General features: G+C 37.7%; 1 protein-coding gene across 9 annotated transcripts in view; it reads right to left on the minus strand.

Moving 5' to 3' along the window:
- Nucleotides 1-18,874, minus strand: part of NEK10 (NIMA related kinase 10) — a 266,215-nt gene that overhangs the window by 228,526 nt on the left and 18,815 nt on the right. For 8 of the 9 annotated variants that reach the window (XM_073023648.1, XM_073023647.1, XM_038002934.2 and 5 more), the window contains 4 exons: nt 18,203-18,313; nt 17,858-17,918; nt 11,157-11,287; nt 9,338-9,436 (listed from right to left, as the gene is read on the minus strand). In XM_073023648.1, the coding sequence (XP_072879749.1) occupies nt 9,338-9,436; nt 11,157-11,287; nt 17,858-17,918; nt 18,203-18,276 (365 nt within the window). In that variant the 5' untranslated portion in view covers nt 18,277-18,313. The other variant, XM_073023650.1, reaches the window with a different exon arrangement.

Genomic DNA, 18,874 nt, shown 5'->3' on the forward strand with positions numbered 1-18,874 from the left:
TTGGGTCAATAAAGACACTAAAATGTAAGTAGAAAAATTTCTTGAAACAAACGAAAGTGGAAACACAACATACCAAAACCTGTAGGACACAGCAATTGCTGTGCTAAAAAGTAAGTCTATAGCAATAAAATATTCACATCAAAAAAGTGGAAAGATTTTAAACAATCTAACAATACACTTCAAGACACTAGAAAAGCAAGAACAAACCAAACCCCAAATTAGCAGACAGAAAGAAATAAAAAAGATCAGAGCAGAATTAAACATAATAGAGGCTAAAAAACAATACAAAGCATCAATAAAACAAAAAGTTGGTTCTTCAAAAAGATAAATTGATGAACCACTAGCTAGACTAACAAAGAGAGAAAGACCCAGACCAAAATCAGAAATGGAAAAGGAGATACACAACTGACAACACAAACATACAAAAGATCATCAGAGACTATCATGAACAATTATATGCTAACAAACTGAAAAACCTAGAGGAAATGGATAAATTCCTGGAAACTACAACTTTCCAAGTAGTTGAAGCAGGAAGAAATGAAAAACAACAGACCAATAATGAATAGCAAGATTTAAAAAGTAATAAAATATCTCTTAAAAATGAAAAGCCACATGAGATACCATCTCATACCAGTTAGAATGGCAATCATTAAAAAATCAGGAAACAACAGGTGCTGGAGAGGATATGGAAAAATAGGAACACTTTTACACTATTGGTGGGACTGTAAACTAGTTCAACCATTGTGGAAGACAATGTGGCGATTCCTCAAGGATCTAGAACTAGAAATACCATTTGACCCAGCCAACCCATTACTGGGTATATGCCCAAAAGATTATAAATCATGCTGCTATAAAGACACATGCACACATATATTTATTGCAGCACTATTCACAATAGCAAAGACTTGGAATCAACCCAAATGTCTATCAGTGACAGACTGGATTAAGAAAATGTGACACATATACACCACGGAATACTATGCAGCCATAAAAAAGGATGAATTTGTGTCCTTTGTAGGGACATGGATGCAGCTGGAAACCATCATTCTCAGCAAACTATGCAAGAACAGAAAACCATATACTGCATGTTCTCACTCATAGGTGGAAATTAAACAATGAGATCACTTGGACACAGGAAGGGGAACATCACACACCAGGGCCTATTGTGGGGAGGGGACAAGGGGGAGGGATAGCACTAGGAGATATACCTAATATAAATGATGAGTCAATGGGTACAGCACACCAACATGGCACATGTATACATATGGAACAAACCTGCACGTTGTGCACATGTGCCCTAGAACTTAAAGTATAATTTAAAAAAAAAAAAATGAAAAGCCTAGGACTGGGGGATTCACTGCTGAATTCTACCAAACATACAAGGAAGAACTAATATCAATCCATCAATCCTCCTGAAACTATTCCAGGAAATTGAAGAGGAGGGAATTCTAACTCATTATATGAGGCCAGCGTTACCCTAATAACAAAACAAGACAAGAATAGAACCAAAAAAAAATGAAAACTACGAAAACTACAGAGCAGTATCCCTAATGAACATAGATGTAAAAATCCTCAACAAAGTACTAGCAAACCAAATTAAATAGCTTATCAGAAAGATAATACACTATGACCAAGTGGTATTTACACCAGGGAAACAAGAATGGTTTGGCATGCAAAAGTAAATAAATGTTATACATCACATCAACAGAATGAAGGATAAACAATATATGATCATCTCAATAGATGCAGAAAAAGCATCTGATAAAATCCAATATCCTTCATGATTAAAAACTCTCAACGAACTATGCATAGAAGGAACATACCTCAACATAATAGAGGCTATATATAACAATATCAACTTCAGCTAACATCATAGTGAAGATTTTTCCTCTAAGAAATGGAACATGACAAGGATGTCTACTTGCACCACTCAAATTCAACATAGTACTGGAAGTCCTAGCCAGAATAATAAGACAAAGAAATAAAACGCATCCAAAATGGTGGGGGTGGGGGAAGGAAGATGTACCTCCTTGCAGATGACAGGATCTTATATTTAGAAAAACCAAAGACTCAAGTATGATAAATAAATTCAGTAAAGTTGCAGGATACAAGATCAACATACAAAAATCAGCAGCATTTTTATATACCAACAATGAAATAGCTGAAAAAGAAATCAAGAGGACAATCCCACTTCCGATAGCTACCAAAAAAATAAAATACCTAGAAAAATAATGTGACCAGCGAGGTAAAAGATCTTTACAAGGAAAACTACAAAACACTAATGAAAGAAACTAAGGAGGACACAAACAAAGGAAAGACATTCCATGCTCGTGGATCAGAATTAATATCATTAAAATGACCATACTACCCAAAGCAATATATAGATTCAACGCAATCCCTATCAAAAGATCATTTTTCACAGAAATAGAAAAAAAAATCACAAAATTCATATGAAACAAAAAAAGAACCAGAAGAGCCAAAGCAATCCTGAGCAAAAGAACAAAGCAGGACCCATCACACTCCCTGACTTCAAAATATATTACAAGGCCATAGAACCAAAACAGCATGGTAATGGTATAAAACCAAACATACAGACAGATGAAACAGAATAGAGAACCCTAAAACAAATCCACATGTTTACAGCCATGTGGCTGCATCTATTGAGATGATCATATGTTGTTTATCCTTCATTCTGTTGATGTGATGTACAACATTTATTTACTTTTGCATGCCAAACCATTCTTGTTTCCCTGGTGTAAATCCCACTTGGTCATGATTTTTAACAAAAGCACCAAGAACATTCACTGCAAAAAGGACACCCTCTTCAATAAATGGTGCAGAAGAAATTAGGTATCAGTATGCAGAAGAATGAAACTGGACCCCTCTCTCTCTCTCTCTCACTATATACAAAAATCAACACAAGATGGATTAAAGACTTAAACACTAAGATTCAAAACTATGAAACTCCTAAATAAAAACAGAGAAAACACTTTCCTATGAAACATAGGAAGGTCTAGGCAAAGATATTTTTTAGGGTTTTGATTACTAGTTTTTAATATTTTTCTTTTTTTATTATTATACTTTAAGTTCTAGGGTACATGTGCACAACGTGCAGGTTTGTTATATAGGTATATATGTGCCATGTTGGTTTGCTGCACCCATCAACTCATCATTTACATTAGGTATTTATCCTAATGCTATCCCTTCCCCAGCCCCGCACTGCCCAACAGGCCCTGGTGTGTGATCTTCCCCTCCCTGTGTCCACGTGTTCTCATAGTTCAACTCCCACTTATGAGTAAGAACATGCAGTGTTTGGTTTTCTGTCCTTGTGATATTTTACTGAGAATGATGGTTTCCAGCTTCATCCATGTCCCCGCAAAGGACACGAACTCATCATTTTCATGGCTGCATAGTATTCCATGGTGTATACGTGCCACATTTTCTTTATCCAGTTTATTATTGATGGACATTTGGGTTGGTTCCAAGTCTTTGCTCTTGTGAATAGTGCTGCAATAAACATACGTGTGCATGTGTCTTTATAGCAGCATGATTTATAATCCCTTGGGAATATACCCAGTAATGGGATTGCTGGGTCAAATGGTATTTCTAGTTCTAGATCCTTGAGGAATTGCCACACTGTCTTCCACAATGGTTGAACTAATTTACACTCCCACCAACAGTGTAAAAGCATTCCTATTTCTCCACATCCTAAGTTGTTTCCTGACTTTTTAATGATCGTCATTCTAATTGGCGTGAGACAGTATCTCATTGTGGTTTTGATTAGCATTTCTCTGATGACCAACGATGATGAGCATTTTTGCATATGTCTGTTGGCTGCATTAATGTCTTCTTTTGAGAAGTGTCTGTTCATATTCTTTGCCCTCTTTTTGATGGGGTTGTTTTTTCCTGTAAATTCGTTTACGTTCTTTGTAGATTCTGGATATTAGCCCTTTGTCAGATGGCTGGATTGCAAAAATTTTCTCCCATTCTGTAAGTTGTGATCTAGGCAAAGATTTTATGGCTAAGACCTCAAAAGCACAGACATTAAAACAAAAATAGACAAATGAAACTATATTAAACTAAAAACTTCTGCACAGCAAAGGAAGCAATCAAGAGAGTGAAGAGACAACCTATTAAATGGTAGAAAATATTTGCAAACTATTCATCAACAAGCGACTAATATCCAAGATATACAAGGAACTCAAACAACTCAATAGCAAAAAATAAGCAAATAATACCATTAAAAAGTGGGCAAAGTTGCCTGTTCACTCTGATGATAGTCTCCTTTGTTGTGCAGAAGTTCTTTAGTTTAATTAGATCCCATTTGTCAATTTTGACTTTTGTTGCTATTACTTTTGGTGTTTTAGTCAGGAAGTCCTTGCCCATGCCTATAAATGGGAGAAAATTTTTGCAATCTACCCATCTGACAAAGGTCTAATATCCACAATCTACTAGAAATTTAAACAAATTTACAAGAAAAAAACAACCCTATCAAAAAGTGGGCGAAGGATATGAGCAGACACTTCTCAAAAGAAGACATTTATACAGCCAACAAACATATGAAAAGGAGCTCATCATCACTGGTCATTAGAGAAATGCAAATCAAAACCACAATGAGGGTTGGGCATGGTGGCTCATGCCTGTAATCCCAGCACTTTGGGAGGCTGAGGTGGGAGGATCACGAGGTCAGGAGTTCAAGACCAGCCTGGCCAATATGATGAAATCCTGACTCTACTAAAAATACAAAAACTAGCTGGGTGTGATGGTGTACACCTGTTGTCCCAGCTACGTGGGAGGCTAAGGCAGGATAGTCTCTTGAACCCAGAAGGCAGAGGTTGCAGTGAGCCGAGATCAGGCCACTGCACTCCAGCCTGGGCCACAGAGCAAGACTCCATCTCAAAAAAAAAAAAAAAAAAAAAAAAACCCACAATGAGATACCATCTCATGCCAGTTAGAATGGTAATTATTAAAAAGTCAGGAAACAACAGATGCTGACGAGGTTGTGGAGAAACAGGAACACTATTACACTGTTGGTGGGAGTGTAAATTAGTTCAACCATTGTGGAAGACAGCATGGTAATTCATCAAGGATCTAGAACCAGATATACCATTTGAACCAGCAATCCCATTACTGGCTATATACCCAAAGGATTATATATCATGCTACTATAAATACACATGCACACATATGTTTATTGCAGCACTATATTCAATAGCAAAGCCTTGGAACCAACCCAAATGCTTATCAATGATAGACTGCATAAAGATGATGTGGCACATATACACCATGGAATACTATGCAGCCATAAAAAAGAATGAGTTCATGTTCTTTGCAGAGACATAGATGAAGCTGGAAGCCATCGTTCTCAGCAAACTAACACAGGAACAGAAAAACAAACACCGCATGTTCTCACTCATACGTGGAAGTTGAACAATGAGAACACATGGACACAGGGAGGGGAACATCACCCACTGGGGCCTATTGGGGGTGGGTGGCAAAAGGAGGGAGAGCATTAGGACAAACACCTAATGCATGTGGGGCTTAAAACCTAGATGATAGGTGGATAAGTGCAGCAAACCACTATGGCACATTTATACCTATGTAACAAACCTGCACTTTCTGAACATGTATACTAGAACTTAAAGTAAAATAAAATAAAATAAGTGGGCAAAGGACATGAATTGACAACTCTCAAAAGAAGACATACAAATAGCCAACAAGTACATGAAGAAAAGTTCAACATCACTAATCATCAGAGAAATGCATATCAAAATTACAATGAGATATCATCTTACCCCACTTAGAATAGCTATGATTAAAAGACAAAAAACTAACAGATGAGGATGTGGAGAAGAGCGAACTCATACACTGTTTGTGGGAATGCAAATTAGTGCAACTGCTGTGGAGAACTTTATGATGATTTCTCAAAAAAATAAAAATAGAACCATATGATCCAGCAGTTCTGCTACTGGGTATCTATCCAAAGAAAAAAAAATCAGTATAACAAAGGGATACGTGCACTCATGTGTTTATTGCAGCACTGTTCACAAAAGCAAAGATATGGAATCAACCTTAGTGTCCACCAACAAACAAATGAATTTTTTAAATGTAGTACACACACAAAATGAAACATTATTTGGCCATAAAAAAGAGAAAAAATCACATCATTTATAGCAACATGGATGGAACTGGAAGGCATTATGTTAAGTGAAATAACCCAGGTATAGAAAGACAAATATTGTGTGATCTCACTCATATATGGGAGCTTAAAAAAAAGTCAGTCTCATAAAGATAGAGAGTAGAATAATAGATACCAGAGTCCAGGAAGGGTGGGTGAGTGCAAGGGGGGATAAAGAGGTAGGTTAACGGGTACAAATGTATTGTTAAATGAAAGGTATGAGTTCCATCATTTGACAGCAGAGTAGTGTGACTATAATTAACAACAACGTATTGTCTATTTCAAAGTAGCTAGAAGAGAGTTCTCAACACATATAAATGACAAATCCTCAACGTGATGGGCACCTCAAATACCCTGACTTGATCATCACACATTCTATGTATGTAACAAAATACCACATGTACCCCACAAATATGTAAAATATTATATAGCAGTATATTATAAATAAATACTATTATACAAGGATTTTTTTAAAAAGATTAGTTACCATTGTGTAACTAGGAGTAACCCCATGCTCAGGGATGACACTTTCCCTTGTCCTTTGAGATTTACTGTGAGGTATTTGCAGTGTTACCTTATCTGACTCTGGATTAACAAGTCTTTTCCAGTTTCAGATGCCATCTGGCAGTTTCATTCTGAGAATGGGGGAGTAATCACAAATCATAGAAAAGAACACAGAAAGGAGGTGTCCACAAGTGTGATTTAGGGAAAGGCTAGAGTTGGGGTGAGTAAAATACAAGAGCAACATTACCACCAATTGGGTAGGCATTGAGAAGTGAGTTGAAAGGGGTCACACTTCACAAATGAGACTAAATTCCCAGTAAGTCATATTTTTCAGGGCAAAATTGAGTAGCATAACATGCTGAATGTCTTATCTATAGTCTTATCTACAACCATAATTGGACCAAGGACCCAAATTCCCACCCACCCCCAATCTCATGCAGCCTTTAGTTAGTTGTGTTAATACAAATTGTATATATTTAGTACATTTTCCTTTATTGGGTAATTGTCTTGCTGATCAGAGTAGAATTTGAGTTCCTAGGGAGAAAAGGACCATATGTCCTGTTAATTTTTTAAATTTCACCCTTCTTTACCACTTACTTAATCCCTTCCTTACATACAGTATATGTTTACCAGTTTGTTTATCAAATTGAATCTAAACCTTCAACCCAACACTAAATCTGATGTTTGCAAACAAAGGGATAACAAGCCATATCAGAAAAGGTCCTGAGGTGTAATTCTTCTATAAGTCTAAAGTTAGAGGGGAAGAAAAAAAAGGACGGATGATCCCGGCTATTTTAGCAAGGTTATATGGGGTGAGGCACAATGGAAAACCTTTATATTTAAGCCATCTTTTACCCAATGCTTTCAGAATAGAACTGAACAGAGCAAGCTGTCAGCAGCCACAGGATGACATCAAAGGACGCCCTTGGTGTTCGACATTCCTAAATTCCATCTCGTACTATGAAAGCAAAGAGATCTACAATTATCTCTTCCTAGTTTGAAGACTTCCAGGGACTGCTCTTGTTACCAGCCAGTAACTTCATCCAGCCTAAGATGCCCCTTCAATTACTAGGAATTTTAAAACACTCTGAAAAGAGATCTCTCAACTTTAGAATTGTTGAGATCTTTTTCAATTAGTTGATGCCAACCAGTGCCCAGTTATTTTCCCTAACAATTTCTGCATCTAGTGCCTTCCCCCAAAGTATTGATCCAATAAATAGTCTACTGGGCATCCCTTGAAGAGTCCATGTGAGCTGGCTTTAAAAAAAAAAAAACAACAAACAAACTTTATTTCCTAATACTGTTTTATGCATAATGATTCTGCTACTACCATTGTTTCACTCTGTTCAATCTAAGCAAAAAACAGTTGAAATATATATATATACATAACTTCAGGTTATTTGCAGTGTTCATTAATCTTTGAACAATCTTTAAGTGTGTAATCGAGAACTGAACACTGACCCAATTACATAACCTTGGTAAAGATTTTAGGCTTCTTGTATCATCCGAGCCAGTCTAATAATCCTCTGCTTAAATTAAGTACAAAGACGTGACAGATGCAGTCTCAATTCTGTATTGTTTTAAAGAAAACTAATGTATCGGACAGTCATTTAAGTCCAATACTTAAATACATAATGCTAAATGACCCCATCCAAAAGATGGAGACATGAGGCCATCAATTAAGCATGTATCGAGTAACTGACTCATCATGGAGGACCCATCAGAATGCTGTTCTACTTAAAATAAGCTATTGCACTGGGCCAAGTCAGTTTTATTTTGATCAAGGTATTAAATTATTAATACTCCTATTTTTATTTTTCACAATAGAAATAATGTTTTTCCATTTTCACTGGGATGGAATTCACATATCTCAATCAAGTCACAAAGTGACAAGGAAGACTTTAGATTCTTTATAGCATTTTTCAGCTGATGCATGTGGGAAGAGTATGGGCCTCCTGAAAAGAGCAAAAGACAGGACCCTATCGTGACAGACTGTTAGGAGCCTCCTTCCCATCTGGCAGCAGCATACCCAGTTTTTCTATGAAGCAGCTCAGAATGGACAGAAAATTCAGACCTGACTGCAATCCAGCAACAATCAATGGCTCCCTGAAAACCGCTGATATTTGTGAGAGAGAATCAAGAGGCCTTGTTAACTAATCCTTTCTCTACAGTCCCAACACTGCACCCGTGTTAACAAGGCAAAGAAAGAAAGAAGAAACATCTTTATGAGGCTGTGGCTGGTTGTTACAGACTCATCCTTTCTTTCCTCAAGGTCAAGGCTTGCGCAGTCCATTTAATCAGTCATTAAATCACTGCAAAAGTGCACCATGAGAATGTTGTCCGTGGTGCTGTCCAGTGTCTCTTTCATAAGATCCCACACAATAAACTCCTCCTTCAGTATCCAAACTCAAAGAAAATAAAGGAAACATAACTTGAGTGTTTTCCCATTTTTCCTTATCTGTCATCAAATTCAGCTAAATTCAGTACCTCATCAGTGATTTTAATAAGATCATCTGTAATGCCTACTCATTTGCTTCCTTCTCTCCTTTAATGACATGTTCAATCCTGGAAGATGTTTCAAATCGTGTTCTAGAGACAAGATAGATGACATATGCCACTCTTGAGTAAAAGCCTGTTTTCCAGGAACAATCTTACCTGCATATGAGTCTATTTTTCACCAAGGCGGTAAAGATCTCCTGAAATAGTTTATGCTGAGGATGTTTGCTGAAATTTCTCTCATTCTTGTAGTTTATACTGAGACGAAACAAACAGAAAAGGATTTTGTTATAGAGATCAGGCTGTCTCAAAGTTGCCAATGCAGACAAAGATCATCTATATTCAGGTAATTTTTTTTTATTACTAACCAGTATACTAATGAGGATTCAGGCAAATATTGAAGGAGACTTGCATTTAACATGTTGCTAAAAGCAAATATCAACTGTTAAAACAGGAACTAGAAATTCAATTATAAGGTTAAAAATAAAATATAGTCAAGCGTATGTATTTCCTTTTACCATATCCATTAAATTATTCCCTATAAACACTAACAGCTAAAATTGGTTGGAGGAAGAAAAGGGTAAATGGAGAGAAAGAATGATTGGGGCACATTATTTAGACAGCTGTGTAACAGGAAGAGAAGAATTCCCTCTCCACTTTTCCACATACCCTCGATCCCACTGGCTGATCTCACTATCAACACCAGTGGTCATCATTTATAAATCCTTCTAGATAAGAAGAGTTTATTAAACACAGTTTATACACCTTCAGCCATGTTGACTGTCACTGTTGATTGTTTATATGGTTTGTGTGTGTGTGTTTAACAAAATTCTGAGATATTACAGCTTCAGCTTCTTTTTGCTGATCTTATAGCTCACCAAAGAGGTTAAAAATACCTCTAAAACATTCTATTTTAAAACTGGAAAAGGATAAGGGATAATAAACAAAATGGTCACATTGCTACCAAATACACAATATGATATTTTTGCACGTAATTAAATAAAACTAATTTTAAGATCTAGGACAAATAAGCTGGAATTCCATGAACATACAACCTCAAAGGAAATGAGTATAACCTTATGTTGCCATGTGTAATGTTCTGCCTTCTGAGTCTTTCAGATGCCATTGGACAGCATGTCCCCATCCTAGTCACCTGAAGGCTGTAATGGTTTCTTAGTACACAGGCACTGGTACTCACCATACGACAATTTTTTAAGTAGTTAAGTGCTCCTCACTAAAAATATGTTTCTAAAATATGAACCCATGAAATGTCATGTAACTTTCCCATACTATTAAATTCATTGTCATAAGATGACAGGGAAACAAAAACAAAATCTAGGCCAAATAAACAAATGATCCTTCTAGAATATTCATATTGATATTTCATGCCACTCACTATTTACATGGTACTTAGTGCCAAATGGCCCAAGCACACTGTAAAACTGAGAGAACCAGCTCCCGAGAGGGGAGTGGCCCACAAGAATGTGGAGCTTTGCAGGGGTCTGCGTGGCAACAGAGATGAACATTACCTGACACTTTCAATGTTGGAGGTGTGCCGCAACCCCTTCAACTGAAAACCTCAGTTGTTTTGACAACCACATACTTTAACCACCACATCTGTTCACAGCAACGGCTCCTTTTATGCCGTCTCATTACTGGCAAGATCTAGACAGACAAAGATTGGGATAAGCCTAACCAGGTCAATAATCTGGAACCACTTCCTTGTTGAGCAATGCCAAACGCATGTCAGCATAGTGTCCTAAATCTCCCAGGTCAGTTCCACCTGTACCCATTAAACCTGTTATTTGCATATTATTTCTGGGAATGGTTTAAGCACTAACTAAAAATATTAAATTAAGAATCTCTATGGTAACTACTGAAGCGGGTTTTTAATTTTAGCTCCTGGGATAAACTTAAATAAAACTGTGAGCTAAGTAGAATAAGTTGTTGAAGACGAAGGAGATGCTGGATTTCTTACCTAAAATTTTCAAGTTCAACAGCTTCTGTGGACTCATGCCACTGACCCCGAGCTCTGTGTCCACCCGCCCTGATGGCGGGCTCAGACTTCGTCATGCTATTTTGGGCACTATTGAAGTTAATGGCTGGAAGCTACAGAAATAGAAGCATAGAGTACATGAGGATCACAATTCAACACGGGATAAAGAAAGTAACAAAATATGGGGAGGATGAGGAGAATGAGTTTTTTTCAGGCCAATAATTAAGATAACAACCCTTTCAAATGTAAGGGTTTTCCAAGATTCAAATCAAGTATCTTTGACTTGAACATCTACCTTACACTGTTTTATTTTTCTTCAAAGCTTGTAACACCACTTATCATATCTGACAGTTATTTATGTACTTTTAGTCTTCCTTGATTGTAATGTCACCTCAACACAAGCAGGAACTTGCCTGTTTTTGTTCAGTGCTATTACCCCAGCACCTAAAACAGATATGGGTGTGGGGTGACACCTGGGCATCAGGAGGTTTTGAAGTTTCTCATGTGATTCAAACGTGCAAGCTGACTAGACAGCTCCTGGATCCAGGTAGAACACTCTGATATAGAGCAGGGTGCCCAAATTGAGAATGAGTCATCATACATTCATTCATTCTTCAATATTTACCAGGTGTACACACTATTTTCCTGGTGTTAAGGATATAACAATAAAGAAGATTCTATCACTTTTAATCAATCTGAACATCCTGATTACTCAATCATATTTATAAAATACATTAAAATATATTACCAAATTTACCATAAGTAAAAATTTAACTACAACACCTTGACTATGCTTCCACTTGCAATAATAAATTGTCAGGTTGTCAGTATTCAAATATTTTCACTTACCAATATTTGTCTATAATTGGGATAACCCTGAGATTTTTTTCTGATACCACAATTAAGTTGAGCATGGTATAGACAAATATCCTGTTTTTTCCAAAGTACAAATGAAGGATGTTCTATAATTAGCTAAATTATTACAGATGAGGCAAGCAGAGTATAACATAACAAAAAAATCATTTTTCAGTAAATAATTCCATATATATTCCATATATTACCAAAGTTATAATATGTTACACTTGTTGTCTTATTTCATTGAAGTATTTAATGTAAATCAGCATGAAGACATCATTTCCGGCCAGACGTAGTGGCTCACACCTGTAATCCCAGCACTTTGGGAGGCCGAGGCAGGTGGATCACCAAGGTCAAGAGTTCAAGACCAGCCTGACCAACATGGAGAAACCCTGCCTCTACTAAAAATACTAAATTAGCGAGGTATGGTGGCACATGCCTGTAATCCCAGCTACTCGAGAGACTGAGGCAGGAGAATCACTTGAACCCAGGAGGCAGAGGTTGCAATGAGCCAAGATCGCGCCATTGCACTCCAGCCTGGGCAACAAAAGTGAAACTCTGTCTCAAAAAATAAAAACAACAAAAAAAATCACTTCTTTATTCAAAGTGAATATGCCTGACTTTTTATAAGGTCAGCTTACAGAAAAATGGATTATAATAAAGACATTGTTTAATAGTTAACAAAACTAAAATCCTTTTTTACCATATGCCAGCCACAGTCAAATTTTCAAAGTGTTAATAATAAATCTTCCATCCTATAAAACTACTTTTCTATCTCAATTCAGTCAGCCAATCTACAACCACCAAAAGACAATAGGCTAAGCCAGCAATGCTTAGTGGTTAAGAGAACAAATTCCCTGGCCAGATTCTATGAGTTTAAATCTCCCATTAACTAGCTGCATAATCTTAGAAAATTTACTCAATCTCTCTGTGCATCAGTTTCTGTATCATTAAAATGGAAATAATAATAGTATATAACACAAGAGTTATGAAAATTGCATGAGTAATTATAAACAGTAATTTATAAAACACTTGCTATGTGTCAAGCATAGTTCTAATTGCTTTGTACATACTCTTTCAATCCTCATAATTATTCCTATTATACAGATGAATTTTGCTAAATGAATAAAATTTGTCATTACAAATTAGGTGATTTCTGAATATGAACTATTAATCCAAATGATATCTAACATGAAGTAACAGCACGAGCAAATTTTCCCATGTTATACCCAAAATATCATGATACACGGCAAAAAAAGGAGGAGGTTTTCCAGGCCCAAGAGATTCTAAACCCCCTTACCATTAGCACAACTCCTAGAAAAGTTTGCAAGAGACAAATTAGCCAGCACAGAGAAAGCAGGCCCAGGTGACTCCAAGGGAGGAGTGGAAAGCTGCCGCAGCTTGCCGCCATTCCCTTTGCAGCAGAGCGGGCGGCCTGTATCAGAAATCAACTCATGGAGAATGGGTGGAGAGATGGATTTGGCATCAATAGTTGCAAAGACCAGGAACTTAATAGTAGGCACCGTGAAGCAAGTAGCACTTCATACGAAAGAAATGTACATTCAGAATCCAGTTCAAAACCCAGAGCCTTTTCTCTTGGGTCCCCAATTCGTCTATCTTCTGTGTGTCTGGTCTTTCCACACCTGGGCATCTGCAGCCTGTTACTCCTGAGCTTGGGTGAGGGCGTGACTTACCCTCCCGGCAAGCACTTGCCCAAGCCTTCCTGGATAGAGGTGTTCGCTCCTTGCCTGGTGGCAATACCACGCTTACCTCTCTTTCAAAACATCTCAGGCTCGTAGAATGTATAGCTTACACAACATCCTTTCCCCTTGAATTTGGCCACCCTGAGGGCAGCATCACATCTATTAATCTTTGTGTTCTTAGCACTTCTCACAGAGCTGGGCATATTGTAGGTATTCAAATGTGAAGCTGTGGAACGAATGCTCACTTTGTTCCCAGTCTCTTCACCAAACTAATTCCTCTGCTAAACCACCTCCAGATAAGTTCATCCATTAATTCAGTGTATGTGTTGCAGACACATCATATACCAGACATTGTGTGAGACACTGTATATATACAGTAAGCAGAACAGTCATGGCCTCTGTCTTCAAGGAGCTTACAGTCCCATGGGTCATGGGAGGGGCTTGCAGTCCATGAACCAGAATGTCAAGAATGTCATGTCACTTCTGCTTGCAAACTTCAACGTTCTCTGTTGCTTATGGAATCAAGTCCAAAACTCATAGATGGGCTTTCAGACACTGCACGGTGTCTTCCAGCTTTATTTATCCAATAGAAATGTGTAGTCACTCTTTTACTTAAATGCTTGTCATTTTCCTTCCTTCGGATATTTGATTATTTTACTCACTTAACCTAGAATACCCTTTTCATCAATTCCACCAATGGAAAAACCAGCCTATTTTTTAAGAACCACCTCCTTCCCTGTCATTCAAGCTAAAATTGGCTTCCTATTCCTCAAAAGCTATATCCTCGCTGTATGCACCATTCAACCAGGATGGTGTCTTGCCTCATGCCATAATTATCTGTCCCTACTCCCGCTCTCTCAAAACATCACCACCACCACCATGCCGTATATGTTTTCTTTCTACAGCATCTATCGAAACCTCCTTCATTTCAAGATAATTAATAAGCCCACAACACATTAATTTTTTTCTTTATTCCATCTTTTTTTTTAAATTGCAAATAAATTCCGTAGCTTCCTATGGCTCTAAATGTGGAGGAAGAAAAGAATCTGAATTCCAGATCTTAGCAGGTTGCTTCAAGATTTGTGAAAACCTCTAGTGACATCTCCAATCAGCGTTGTAGTTTCACTTTGCCTCAGCAATCCTGGGGCAGTTCTTTTTCTTGAGTTATTGGGTTTTCCTGGATTATGATTATTCTAACCCTGCTTATCTTGAAGGAGGCGTTTCTGCCTCTGTGTGTCTCTGTCTCCAGTTCTGTCGCATTATGAGACTGTCCTAGAGATATGCAGAGATACACAGAGTGTAGGTCAGGACAAAGAACAAAGGTAGAACACTGGAACACAATGGACCAATGGTGGAAGCAGCCTGGCTCGTTAGAGATTCAGAGGACGGGCATTCAGTTCTCTGCACTCTCTACCCACAAGGTAGATTTCCTCTGTAACTTGAATTTGGCCAGCCTGGTTCATTTGCAAAAAACAGGCCACAACTTGTTAGGGCAGAAATGCAGCTGAGTGGGCCTTAATCACAGGTTTCACTTTTCAAATTGAGTACTGAAAATCTCAGAGCCAAATATGTTGCCCACGTGTATATTTTGTTGAGCATTTCTGCTTGACCCCACCTCTAGTTTGCTCCCAACCCTTGTTTTTCTCTTATTTTGCGCCCTGGTTTTAATGTATGACAACCTATCATACTTTCTGTCTCTTTATAAGCTCCTAATGGCCCTTTCTGGAATAAGCAAAGTATAAATAACTGTAACTTGAGTTATTTTCTCCAGTGTCTTCCCTCTCCTATAAATGTCTCCACGTATTTTACCAAAAGGAGAACAGGGGTAACATTTCTTATTTCAAAATTACAAATCAATGAAACTTTTATAAACACAATTAGGCATTAATTTTGTAAACCTAAGGACCTTCATTTAATTGACAGTATTTTTATTTTTTTAGCACTATCTACTTTCTGAATAACTCAAGTATTACAAATATACATTTTTGTACATGTAAAAGATTTTACGGCCGGGCGCGGTGGCTCAAGCCTGTAATCCCAGCACTTTGGGAGGCCGAGACGGGCGGATCACGAGGTCAGGAGATCGAGACCATCCTGGCTAACACAGTGAAACCCCGTCTCTACTAAAAATACAAAAAACTAGCCGGGCGTGGTGGCGGCGCCTGTAGTCCCAGCTACTCGGGAGGCTGAGGCAGGAGAATGGCGTAAACCCGGGAGGCGGAGCTTGCAGTGAGCTGAGATCCAGCCACTGCACTCCAGCCTGGGCGACAGAGCCAGACTCCGTCTCAAAAAAAAAAAAAAAAAAAAAAAAGATTTTACAAAAATATACACCATGTAAAGTTGTCCCACAACAGATTGCAAATTTGAAAATTGGTTAAAGGGGGAAAAAAATCACTAAATTAACTTTAAGCCTGCCAGGTGTTATCAAGCAAGCAGTGTTGAAAGGGCATACAAGAGATCTAGTCAGCATAAACTTCAAAGTTGGAAAATTAGAGCCAGAAAAAACACATTGCTTTTTGTTTATGTTTTTGTTTGCCCTGGTCAGGAGGTTATACATACTCATGTGGTGACCCAATTCTCAAGTCACAATTCGATTTAGCAAAATCTGGCCAAGAACTCATCATATAGAGTGAATGAGAGGCAAAAGTCAAAGTTGCTGGCATTAGGACATACATGATCTGTCAGGAAATAAGACATGTAAACAAGAGTTTCCAAAGCACAGGAGAAAATAATGCTACAGCATTAAAAGAAGGAGCCTTGGGAAGACAGAGATCACCTCTAGAATGGAAGCTACAAGGAGGTAGTATCATTAGAGTTGGGTCTTGGAAATGGGTGAGATTTTATAAGAAAGAAATTTAGGAGAAGGAAATAGTAAAAGCAAAAAGTAGAAGTCTTTGATATTATGTTTACATCACAGGACATACAGTGGGAAAGAATGGGCACTACACTCAAAACTGTATGCCTAGCCATCTTGCTTGCCTCTTTTAAGAAAGGAGGGACTTAATTTTGCAAGTCATTTAACAGGTATCTCAGTAGTTAGAAGCATACACAGCAAAGATGGGGTATCTGGGTTCAGAACTAGACTTCACCAATTAGGAGGCTATATGATCTTGGGAAAGTCACTTGATTTCTTCGTGCCTGTTTCCTCATCTGTAAAAATGGGAGTTGTAATTATTAAGCAGGGTAATGCAGGTAAAGCAGTGGGCACATAGAAAGTGTTCCCTAAATATAAACTATCATGATTTGGCTTTTATATGCCATCAAATAATTTTCCAGTATAAACAGATAAAAATGCTGTCGTTCTCGTGTAAATGTGGTCGATATAACAAAAATCATCAGGGTTGGATTACCAAACACATGAGCTCTTAAACAAATTTACTTAAGCAAGAACAATGTAGACTTTAGAGCCAAACCACCAGGGTTCAGGTCCCATCCCTGTCATTTATGAGTTAAGGTGCTAAATACGTGTCTGCTATTTTCATTATTATTAGCATTGCTATGTTGTTCCCCAAGCCTCCCTGGATGGCCTCTAATCTCATGATTTTCCAAAGTCTCACAGGTGCAAAACAAAAATGAAAAGTTTGGAGACAAATTCAAGCAGAAGTACCACTTTTTCTCTAATAAAAACATTACAATGCTACTATAAAAATAGTCAAAATTCACTCCTTGCCCCTCTTTTTGGTGAGGTACATTGTGCAGCAAGCCTCAAGAATGGTACTGTAGCAAGGGGGCAAGACTGGGAAGAGTGAGGGAGGAGGAGGAGAAAAATGTGGTAGAAAGTGCTTTGAAAAAAACAGTTTCCCTCAAGCTTGGAAAGCCAAATGTTGGCCATTCAGTAAAAGAGTATGCAGTCTGTTTACAGACCAAAGAGGAAAGGGTTTGCTAAGTAGGACACAGGGTGACAAGCATAGGCTAAAGCAGGGCCTGGCCTGAGAGAAGAATGTAGATGCCAAGTCTTGGCAGAGCCTGTATCAGGTGTCAGAGAAACAGCCAGATGAAGAAAGAGCAAAAATGTGAATGAGCAAAGAAAAGCAGACATATCGTTCATAGAGATGTTAAATGGAGTCCTTTGGAAACATATGAGTTTTCTTTTATTACCACATGAACCTTCTTTGTAAACACTACCTGTTGTTTGCTTGATTGGACGTTCAAAAGGCACCGAAGTCTTTTGAGATCTGAATAGTCCCTAGGAGAAAGAATAACACAATGTGAACCCACAGAAGGCTCCAGGTGAACAAGATCATGTTACCCACTGATGGCATTGCCACTTGGAGGCCTGCTTTTGTCAACTGGAACGTATACACACACTAAACATTTTCTTTAGAACGCTAGAAATGACCAAACGTTTCAGTAAACACTATAACTGAATAGTAGTTGTCAAGAGTCTTCTCTGTTTCTCAAAAAGCCATTAAATCTGTTCAGTAACCACTGCCTGAGTTAATAATTAGCAAACGCTCAGTAGGGAGTTACCTGGTGGTGATTTCTTGCTGCTTTTTATCAGTTGATTTTTCTGTGGTCTTCACCTTTTTGTCTTGATCAGGCATTGTAAAACATCAACGCCCCAGAATTAACATCGCATTCCTTTCAGATTAAACCAGAGGGAAAATTTTAGTTGGGTTGTATGCACCAAAATTTTCTCAGTTAATACAGACAAAACCCACTTATAACATCTATTTAAACGTGGAAAACCTAGATTCAGTTCTAATACAATAATAAACGTGTTAACATGAATACCATTTACTATTTATCATTCAAAGGACATTGGGAACATTTAGGGCATGCTTTACCCTCACTCAGAAGATAAGTATGGGTATGTCAATAGACAAAGAACAATTGGTTTGCTTTTATTTTTCTTAATCAATTTCTAATGCAATTATTTTAGTTTTCAGAATAGAAATAGAAAGTTGAAGATGCCCATATTTTCAATTACATAACAAATACAAAATTAAGTGTGTACTATGGGTTTAATTTGACTGGATGTAAAATTTTCCAACTAGGCTTCAATGCCACCGTTTGACTTCAATGTGTTGTTCAGGCACGAAAAAGTATGCATTATTGTCTTATAATAGCACGCTTCAATGTATTGTGAAATCTATGGTCAAAATCCAAGTGTTTCAGAAGTATTTAGAGGCAAAAGGAATG

This window comes from Chlorocebus sabaeus, chromosome 15, assembly GCF_047675955.1.
Source record: "Chlorocebus sabaeus isolate Y175 chromosome 15, mChlSab1.0.hap1, whole genome shotgun sequence".
NCBI classification, from domain to species: Eukaryota; Metazoa; Chordata; class Mammalia; order Primates; family Cercopithecidae; genus Chlorocebus; species Chlorocebus sabaeus.